The following is a 10,000-nucleotide window of genomic DNA, read 5'->3' on the forward strand; positions in this document are numbered from 1 at the left end:
CTGCATTCTTGCTACATATAATGATTTCAGTCTCAGAATGAAGGCTACAAATGAAACTGAGGAGAAGATCCACAATGTATTGAATACTAAATCAAGGGTTAGTGCAGCTAAGATACCTTTCTCTTGCAGCTTCTGGGAGACAAGCAGCTGAGGAATTCCTGGCATAGCAGTAGTAGTGTCCCCCTTCAGACGAGAAACCTGAATGCACTACAACTCCATAAAGAGCATATCTTGCATATGTAGTTGGCTCTTGTTCTTCACAAGCTTCATTAGGAGTCATACAGCCCGACGATCCCGAACTCATACAATATTCTGAAGAATCTTTTTGCATATCCGACTTCATAGAGTTACTACAACTTCCTTGTAAAATTTCCTGAGATTCAGAGTTTTCCCTTATTGGTGAACTACTTCCATATGAACATTGTGATACTGCTTGTTGACAAATATCTACTCTAGAAGAAGTGTTATCAGTGTAACTACAACTAGGTAAGGATTCTGTGTTTGCAGAACAATCACAATTATGCTGTAAAGCTTTGCATACATCACTGCACTCAGATTTTCTCACATTACAGCTGCAGTTCAGATGATGCACATCACCACAGACATTTGGATTGCAAAAAGCCTCTGGGTAATTTCTATTAAAAGCACTATTACTATCAAGTGCATTACTTCTCTCAAAAGATGTATTAAACCTTTGTGAATCATCTTCACTCAAAGTAATGGTACTAATCTCTGAGTGAGCACTGTGTCTCTGCTGAGCGTGCAAACTAGATACACTTGAATTTGGCATGGTACAGTTTCCACTTCCAAGTTGTGAAGAATCTCTTGAAAGGTGAACAGAATTGTCGACTGGAGTTTCTCTTGGACTCCCCAGCGCACCTACGTCATCGCTGGTGCAGCTTTCAGCAAAGATTCCTTGTCCTGAGCTGTGTACAGGGAGCAAGAGCTCTTCCCCAAACTTGACATTGGTGAAAACCTTCTGTCTCTGACCTCTGACTGTGTCATAGTAAAACCTAAGCTGGGTCAGAATCAGGTGCTCTGGAGGCTCTAGGATTTGGATGGACCTTTCGGCATCTTGTTTTCCACTGCATTTATCACATTCATACTGGTTTTCCCCCGTTAGTCTCTCGGGAGTTAAGTAGCTTTTAATCATATCTTCTATCCTAAGGTCGCTTTGATTTTCCGGATTCTTTTGCTTGTTTAGCTTCTCTGAATTTCTGCGAATGGCAGTTGTTGCATTGTACTGATCTGTGTCTTGGAAAGCTAAATGTATATCAGTGAATACATCTTTGTGTATAGATTCCGTTTTACATTGTAGGCACTTGATGCAAGTTGCTAGTTTCCCCCCAAACACCCTGTGTACTAAACTAACAAAATATTCATTTTCCTTCTCAGCACTGCTCGAATTCTCTGTCCGTAATTCTTCAATAATCAAACTTTGGTTGTCGGTTAACTGTTCCTTGGAAACAGGGCTACTTGGATTGGGGCTACTAATATGTATATCAATATCTTCAGCTAGATCACCACTTATCCCACTATCAGAACTGTTATCAATATCTGATGTCATATCTCCTTTGGGCGATTTTAACATCTGCCTGTGGACGCCATCAGCCGGCATTTTATGTTTACGTTTATAGCTATTTACTTTTGAATTACCCTCTGATAAAGTGTCCATCTCTATCACCTCTAATGTATTTTCAGAGTCCCCAAATTTCCCAGCCTCTGTTTCATTCTCGGATATTGCACTACTGCCCGCAACTGCAGTCTTACCCATTTCACTGCTATCTGTCATATCAACGTCATTTGTTTCCTGAACATTCTGCAGTCTTTTGGACACCTCATGACTCCTCTTGAGGTGTTCCTCCATTGAAATCCCATCGCTCTGGTCCCTGATCTGATTAGTCTGACTAACTTCCCCTGGCTTTCTCTTATTTGTGTCTGGTCTGTGGCCGAAACTTGGTAGTCGGCTTGATTCACCAAACAAGCATTTATCACTAGCTTCTCCCTTCTGCTTGTCTAACACATCCACATTTCCCGTCTGTTCATCCACGCAAGCACAACTCTTGGAGAGTGAATCGGTTTCTACGAAGTCTTCTGTTGCAGAGTCGTATGGAAGAGGTTGAAGATCTGAGGCGACGCTTGCAGTTTCACTCTCGATTATGAATCTCTCCTGGTACTCTGGAAGCTTCTGTCCTGCGCGCTCTTCCTCGTGCAGTGTTATCATCAAGTGCCTGTTGAAAGAAATGTGAAAACTATATTAGGCAAAGTTATCTCATAATTTTAATACTAGGATAGAGAAAGAGAAAAAATTCTACTGCTTACACTATTTCCCATATCTATTGGTCAATCTAATATTTTCTGTTATATTTCCCAAGAGAAAACTTTTTCAAAATGCTATGTCAGATCCTCTAAAAAAAATAATAATAATACTAAAATAAATAAATACAATAGAAATAAGAAATAAAACTAGAATAAAAAAGTGTAAGGCTTAAGAGACACCTGCTCATGTATACACCATTTAACCTATACAGGGAAAATCATGTACCTCTTACTTAGCATTATGTCTGATCTACAGATACAGCCTGCTCCTCTCTGCAAACTCTATATATGGTAACAGATTCAACAAGGGTGAATAACCAAAACATTGCTCCTATGTACTAGGTAGTCCATTTCCACCAAGATATCATTATTCCTTAAAAATAATTCATAATCCCAATTTTCATATATCTTTTTAAATTTCAAGGTTTCTCCAATTAACTGAGATACTAATCATAATTACTACAACTGGACTGTAAACTATGACTCACTGAATAAACCAATCTATCATCCACATTATTATTTTTCTTCCTCTTTCTCCTCATGATCTTTCATGTGGACTATAAGCAAATAGCTGTTAAAGGCATCCTTTTGCTGGTATAAAAATTACTGATTCTTAAGATGGCTGTTTATGATTTTGACTCTTTCTTGTGAGTTCCTTCCAACCCAATGGCACCTGGATATACTTGGAGTTATTGCTCTTTGTGCTACCATTACCCTCTAGCTCATCTGCATGGGCCAAAAATAAGGAGCGTGGGGACAATGTTATCTTTGTTTTGGGATAAGCCAGTCACTGTCTTTTAAGAAGAGCATAACAAAAACAAGGACCTCACCCAACCTTGGCATGATGTAGCTTGAGTGCAAGCACTTGTCAGAGCCATAGAACTTTCTATCTATATAGCATACCTTGACACACCTTCCTTGTCATGGTTTGTAAAGGTGACATCCACAATTTAGGCCAACCCTTACCATGGTATGTATAGATGCCTTTATTATTGGGTTAAAGTGATTTTAAAACAAACAGAGAATTACTAAAGACCCTGAATGTAAATGTCCTCAAGTGTTTCACTGGTGCGGGTTCCTCTTGATCTAGGAACATATTGCATGGTTCCAATATTGTTTACCACATTCTAATCAGGATACAACAAACTTTATAACTGTTGCAGAGATGTCCTTTAATTCAGGAGAGTATTTATGTGTTACTGCATCACTGTCTGTGTACATTGTATTCAATTTGTCTGACCTTCTATAGCAAAGCCACAGTGTTATTAATTTAAGCATATCAAACTGTATACTGTATAGACAAGGAGGAGATCACTAGAAAGTTAACCCATTGCAGATGGTGGATAGATTTGCTTGCCCAGTCTCCAGGATGGGTTTTACTTCAGAGTGAGGCAGCTTCATACAACATACTTTGACTTTTCCCACTCTCTCTCAGTCACACTGTAAAACTAGAGCTATTCTTGTGGTTTATTTTTTGTGTGTTTTATTGTAAGAAGAAACTTTCGTCATATCACAAGCTCTATCAATGCTGCAGTTGACTAAAATTGTAGTATAGGGTCCATATAAAATCATTACTTTCTTTACACTCAGTGTGATAGAAGTATAGCTGTTTTATGGGAGGACAAAAACAACAATTTTTTTTTGTATTTGTGAAGTCATGAATGAATAGGAAACATATAACCATCCACAATGAAGATAACATGAAGAAGTAGGGAAGAGGAAGGAAACTGTGCTTATGACTGAGTGCCACAGTAAAATTCATTATTACTGGCACAGGGGCACATTGTAGACCCTAACCATGGTTAGAGTCACCTTCCTCTTCTCGTTCTGTCTGCACATCCTTCATCGATATTACTTTGGAGCAACTTGCTGTGTGCCATCTTTTTATAAAGATAGTGCTTGCTAGAGACTGTGGATGGGGGCCATTCAAGGCTCTCTCTCCTGCTGGTGCTAGAAGAATGGGGTGCCATCCAGGTTTTGAATGTTAGGTGAAACCTATTTTGCTTAATATTACGGCCATTATAGTAATTATGACTGCAATTGTCATTATCACTCACTGATTACTCATAGCACAATAAAATAACACAGTGATCCAAAATCCCCAAACGTGATGTAGGTAATGACACTCACCGTCAGGCCGAAGCTCCTGCATCATGTATGTCATGACAGCCATCCACAATGGGTTAATAGTTATCATAGATTTTCTATGTTCAATCTTAAAAAAATCAAAATTACACAGGGGTCTTAAGGAAGCCAAGCTTAACCCACTAATACTAAGGTGGTTTTGGCTCTGCCTGCTGTTGCCACTGGGGTATTCCAATATGCACAAGCCTAGTACCTCCAGCTATTAGCCCGTTCAATCTCAGCAACCAACCATGGGGACAATCACCCAGCAGTCCAGCCATAAAAAAAGCCATGATGGATGTGATTTCACATCCCTGGCGGCATGCTGCCACCACATGACATGATATCACGTCATATGTTATCAATGGTTTAAGTTGCAGAATCAATAACGCAACACAGCATCTGAATTTTGTGCTTAATCATTAATTTGTAAATAGTTCTTGCAACAACCATTATCATAAAAAAAGAACATAATATCATCAGGACAACTCCAAAATGAACATAACCTGGTACAATCAAAAAGACTTTACACTTGTTAGATCAATGTTAAATCGACTGGAAATGCAATGAAGCACATTAGTAATAACATTTGTTGTGGTAGGCAGCATGTAACAATATCATGTTATGAAATACTGGGTATGGGTGGGTATGGGCATGCATGGGTATGCATGAGCATGTATGTATGTGCATACATGATTATGTATGTTTGTGTATACATGAGTATGTATGGGTCGGTGTATGGGCATGAATGAGTGTGTATGAGTGGGTGTATGGATTTGTATGGTTTGGGTGTGTATGGATGTTTGTGTATGGGTACATGCATATGTGCATTCTTTTTCTTCTTTTTTTGCACTTTCAACCTTTTTGACTTAATAAATTCAAGTCTATGAATGATTATACATCATTACCAACAACTGACGGAATTTTAATAATTCCTCATCCTCTTCTGTTTCTTTCCTGCATTCTAGATGGTTACATGTACATATACACCAAGCCTAGCTATCCTGTTGAAACAAATACATTTTAGGTCATGCTGTTGCCTTGTCATTGTAAAGATGGCTTTTATTCAACTGACCATGTGACTTACCCAAATGTCAAAAAACAAAAACAAATAAATAATAAAACAATAAAATAATAAAAACTGATCTAGAAAAACTTGCAACATCTGCACCAAAGGTCAAACTCTCACCTGAGATATTCTGAGCAATCCTGCTGCATGCCAGGGCTGAACCAAGAAGGTCGAGATTTGTCATGAAATAACCGCGGGGCAACGTAACTGCGGTGGGTGAAGCAGAGCAGACTAAACAGCTGCTGTAATCTTACCAGCAGCTGTTGATTGTTTCTGGGCACAGCAAGCAGGATCCCATGTCGGAAGCTGTTGGTATTTATAGCATGCTAAGAACAGCAGACACAAGTTGTTTATTTATGATTTTTGGGCATTATAATCATAAATTTAATTTCTACATACATAAAATCCATAACAATATTTAGATTCATAATAATTAAAAGCTATATCAATGGAATAGAATAAATCAAAACAAAAATTAAAAAGCTGTGGCCCACAAGAATAAGCTAATGTCTTGAGAACTCAATGGATGAATAGCAATAAACCTGTCAGATAAGTGAAAAGGATATATGTATATATAAATATAAATATAAATATAAATGTATATATATATATATATATATATATATATATATATATATATATACACAATATATATATTTTTTTTCTTTTTTTGTTAAACATAAAACATGAAGTTCACACAGAGTTAGTAAAAGTAGAAAAAGGGGTAAATTGCCCCCTGTGACTGATTTACACATGCTGCAATAAAAGATCACAAGACTTTTTTCAATTAACTAATCTGAGCAATACCATAATAGTGAATCCTTGAAGTTGACTTCATATGCTATAGGCATAAGATGTAGTTGTTTCTCAAAAGGTGCCTAAGGTAGTTACTGTAAAATGTTTATTTCAAGCTTGTTTCTGACCATTTCTTCATCTTTGTTTTAACCCGTTAATTAAAGATGTTTTCTATTGAAGGCTTTTCTTTTATCAACCCATTGGTCACGGATGGCATGATTTGCTGTCAAGAAGGCATTGGTCGTAAATGTACATGGCATGATATCATAACAAGATACAGGCTGACCCCAGTGCAGAAGGCACAATATGTGTGTGTGCGCATTCTTTCTCTCTGCGTGCATGTACAAATGCTTGTATGCGTGTTTGTGTGTGTGTGTGCATTCTCCCTCTCTGCATGCATGTGTGTGTGCATTCTCCCTCTCTGCATGCATATGTGTGTATGTACACACATACACACACACACACACACACACACGCGCGCGCGCGCACACGCACACTCACTTTCACTCTCACTCTTACTCACACTCACTCTCTTTCTCTCTGCGAACATTTACAAACATGCATGTATGTGTTTATGTCCTCTCTCCCCCTCTCCCTCTCTCTCTCTCCCCCTCACTCTCTCTCTCTCTCTCTCTCTCTCTCTCTCTCTCTCTCTCTCTCTCTCTCTCTCTCTCTCTCTCTCTCTCTCTCTCTCTCTCTCTCTCTCTCTCTCTCTCTCTTCCTCTCCCCTCACTCTCTCTCTTCCTCTCCCCTCACTCTCTCTCTTCCTCTCCCTTCACTCTCTCTCTTCCTCTCCCTTCACTCTCTCTCTTCCTCTCCCCTCACTCTCTCTCTGCCTCTCCCCTCACTCTCTCTCTGCCTCTCCCCTCACTCTCTCTCTGCCTCTCCCCTCACTCTCTCTCTGCCTCTCCCCTCACTCTCTCTCTGCCTCTCCCCTCACTCTCTCTCTCCCTCTCCCCTCACTCTCTCTCTCCCTCTCCCCTCACTCTCTCTCACCCTCTCCCCTCACTCTCTCTCACCCTCTCCCCTCACTCTCTCTCACCCTCTCCCCTCCCTCTCTCTCTTATCCTCTCCCCTCCCTCTCTCTCTTATCCTCTCCCCTCCCTCTCTCTCTCCCTCTCCCCTCCCTCTCTCTCTCCCTCTCCCCTCCCTCTCTCTCACCCTCTCCCCTCCCTCTCTCTCACCCTCTCCCCTCCCTCTCTCTCACCCTCTCCCCTCCCTCTCTCTCACCCTCTCCCCTCCCTCTCTCTCACCCTCTCCCCTCCCTCTCTCTTACCCTCTCCCCTCCTTCTCTCTTACCCTCTCCCCTCCCTCTCTTCCTCTGTCCATCTCCCCTCCCTCTCTTCCTCTGTCCATCTCCCCTCCCTCTCTTCCTCTGTCCATCTCCCCTCCCTCTCTCCTTTCCACCTCCCCTCCCTCTCCCCTCAAATTTACTGCGCTGTGTTTTGATATCATATCCAATTACCACGTTCCTTGTTTCAAAGTCACCCTATATAACCTGATTGGTTGCGATGTCACACCACATATCGTACAGAGTGCTCATTGGCTAGAACTCTAAATGAAAACCCAGATCTCAGTTTGGTATCCAGACAGAGTCAATCGGAGGACCCTGATTCTCCACCTATTCCTTCCTCTGATGATTAATTTGATTATGTTACTGTTCATAACAGTAGTATTGATTCCAATGAGCCGTTATCAGAGTATGTTAACCGCATTCTTTCACAAAATTCACCAGGTACTCCTGGGTCACTCAAGTGGCGCAGGAAAGAGAATATGCCCCAGGAGTTTGGCTTCATGGTGACATATGGCCTAAGGGTAAACGTCAATGCATCACACTCACCCCACAAGTTCTTGCTGTTTTTTTTCATCGAGGAAATGATAAACATCATCATGGAAGAAACAAACAAAAAAGTTCCCATCCCCTTTATTTTGAAAATGATGCAACAGTTCAATATGTTCTGAATACACTGTCATGTTATAAAATTCTAATGAATGTTTATCATCCATTATAGGTATGCCGAATGTCACCCAGGTTTGGTGAGAGGCCATGAGCAGAGGTGGATGCCCATGACTCTTCCTGAAATACAAGTGTGGATCGCACTATCCTTAATGATGGGCATATCCCCAAAGCTGCACCAAGCCCAGCATTGGTTTAAGGATGAGGCACCTTTTTCTACAAACACATGCCTCATGATAGATTGGATCAAATATCCTTATCTATACATTTTGCCAGTGATGATGCTTGCGATGAAGACAACAGGCTGTGGAAGTTCCGCCGCATAGTCGAGCTTCTCCAGCAACGATGTAAAACAGTATACATTCCACATCAATGCGTTATTGAAGGTAAAAGTCTTTGGAATTTTAGAGGCCAGCTAAGATTTATGACCTATAACACAACAACAAGAGTTAGCTTCACGCTCAAAATTTACAAACTTAGCACTTCATCTGGCCCCACATGTGATTACACTTGTTCTTTCAAGTTCTATACAGGTCAAGATAGGGGGGGGGAACTACCAGCGTCTCATAAGGCTGTCACCGACCTGATGGAGTCGGCGGAAGTTCTCAACAAAGGCTACACACTATATGTAGATAACAGATACACTTCCACTATACTTTTCCAATGGCTCTAGGGGAGGAAAACCAAGGCTGTCTAGGCCAATAGGAAGTTTATGCCACGGGAGTTTCAGGGCAGGCTAAAGCTAAATGAAATTGAAAGGAGGAGCACATCAACAGGCATGCTCTGCTTTTTTGTCCACTATCCACACTTCTGAAATGGTGGAAACAGAGTGAATAGGAAGGGCAATAAAGCTATAAAACCAGTGGCAATAGTAGATTACAATGGAGGCATGAAGGGTGTAGATGTTAGTGACCAACTGACATTGTCTTATCCAGCTATCTGACGGAGCCTGAAATGGTACAAGGAGGTTTTCAAGTACCTTTTTGGCAGGCCCATGGTCTATGTTTTTCAACTGTTCAAGGAAGTAGGTGGGAACATCAGGCAGCAGCTGATATTTAGGCAGGAGGTCGTAAGAGGTCTCTTGCATCAATATATCCCTGAAGCACCACAGTATAGCAGCCGAGGACATCTGGCAGTTAAAAATGCAACTCTCTGGCTTCAAGAGAGGAACCCACATGTAAGCGGGGAGATAGCAGGAAAGCAGTACTAGCACTGCAATGTGTGCTATACACATGGAAAGCAAATGATGACCAAGAACCCCTCTGTGTCTTCAGGTGTTTTGAGGACTATCACAACAAAGTCAAATACTGAGATGGTAGTGTATATCTGTATTGAGTTTATTTTTGTTTACATGCAAATACATGTATGTTTCATCCCCTTTTTTAATTCCCACATGATATCCTAAGAACAAGAAGCTCACAAAAGTTACTAGAATAAGCTATGACATTGGTAGAATGAAACAATTACTGATTATCCAGCCATTTCTATTGTTTCTGAAAAAAGCACAAAAATGATGCAAGTCCTCTTTTTCATTTCCTATCAAACAATGTTATGTAGATTCATAGGTATAATCATATCATAAAGAGCTAATATAAAGAGTTACGAATCATTTCATTTCATTACCACATTGCTGATCTCTTCAAAAGACTTGGTATCTGAGTCTAAAATATTGGAAAAAAAAAAAAAAAGTTTATTTTCATACCTCTCCAGTTTTCCTATAAAATGGGAAACCGATG

General features: G+C 40.4%; 1 protein-coding gene across 1 annotated transcript in view; it reads right to left on the reverse strand.

The window, feature by feature from the left end:
• LOC122256007 (ubiquitin carboxyl-terminal hydrolase 38) overlaps positions 1 to 10,000 on the reverse strand; it is a 27,272-nt gene that overhangs the window by 1,890 nt on the left and 15,382 nt on the right. Inside the window, exons 9-10 of the mRNA XM_086537199.1 lie at positions 5,633 to 5,818; positions 117 to 2,231 (exon numbers count right to left, since the gene is read on the reverse strand). Coding sequence (XP_086393325.1) covers positions 117 to 2,231; positions 5,633 to 5,818 — 2,301 coding nt within the window. The remainder of the gene's footprint in view (positions 1 to 116; positions 2,232 to 5,632; positions 5,819 to 10,000) is intronic.

This window comes from Penaeus japonicus, unplaced genomic scaffold (assembly GCF_977035675.1).
Source record: "Penaeus japonicus unplaced genomic scaffold, GWHDUDI00000001_assembly GWHDUDI00000005, whole genome shotgun sequence".
NCBI classification, from domain to species: domain Eukaryota; kingdom Metazoa; phylum Arthropoda; class Malacostraca; order Decapoda; family Penaeidae; genus Penaeus; species Penaeus japonicus.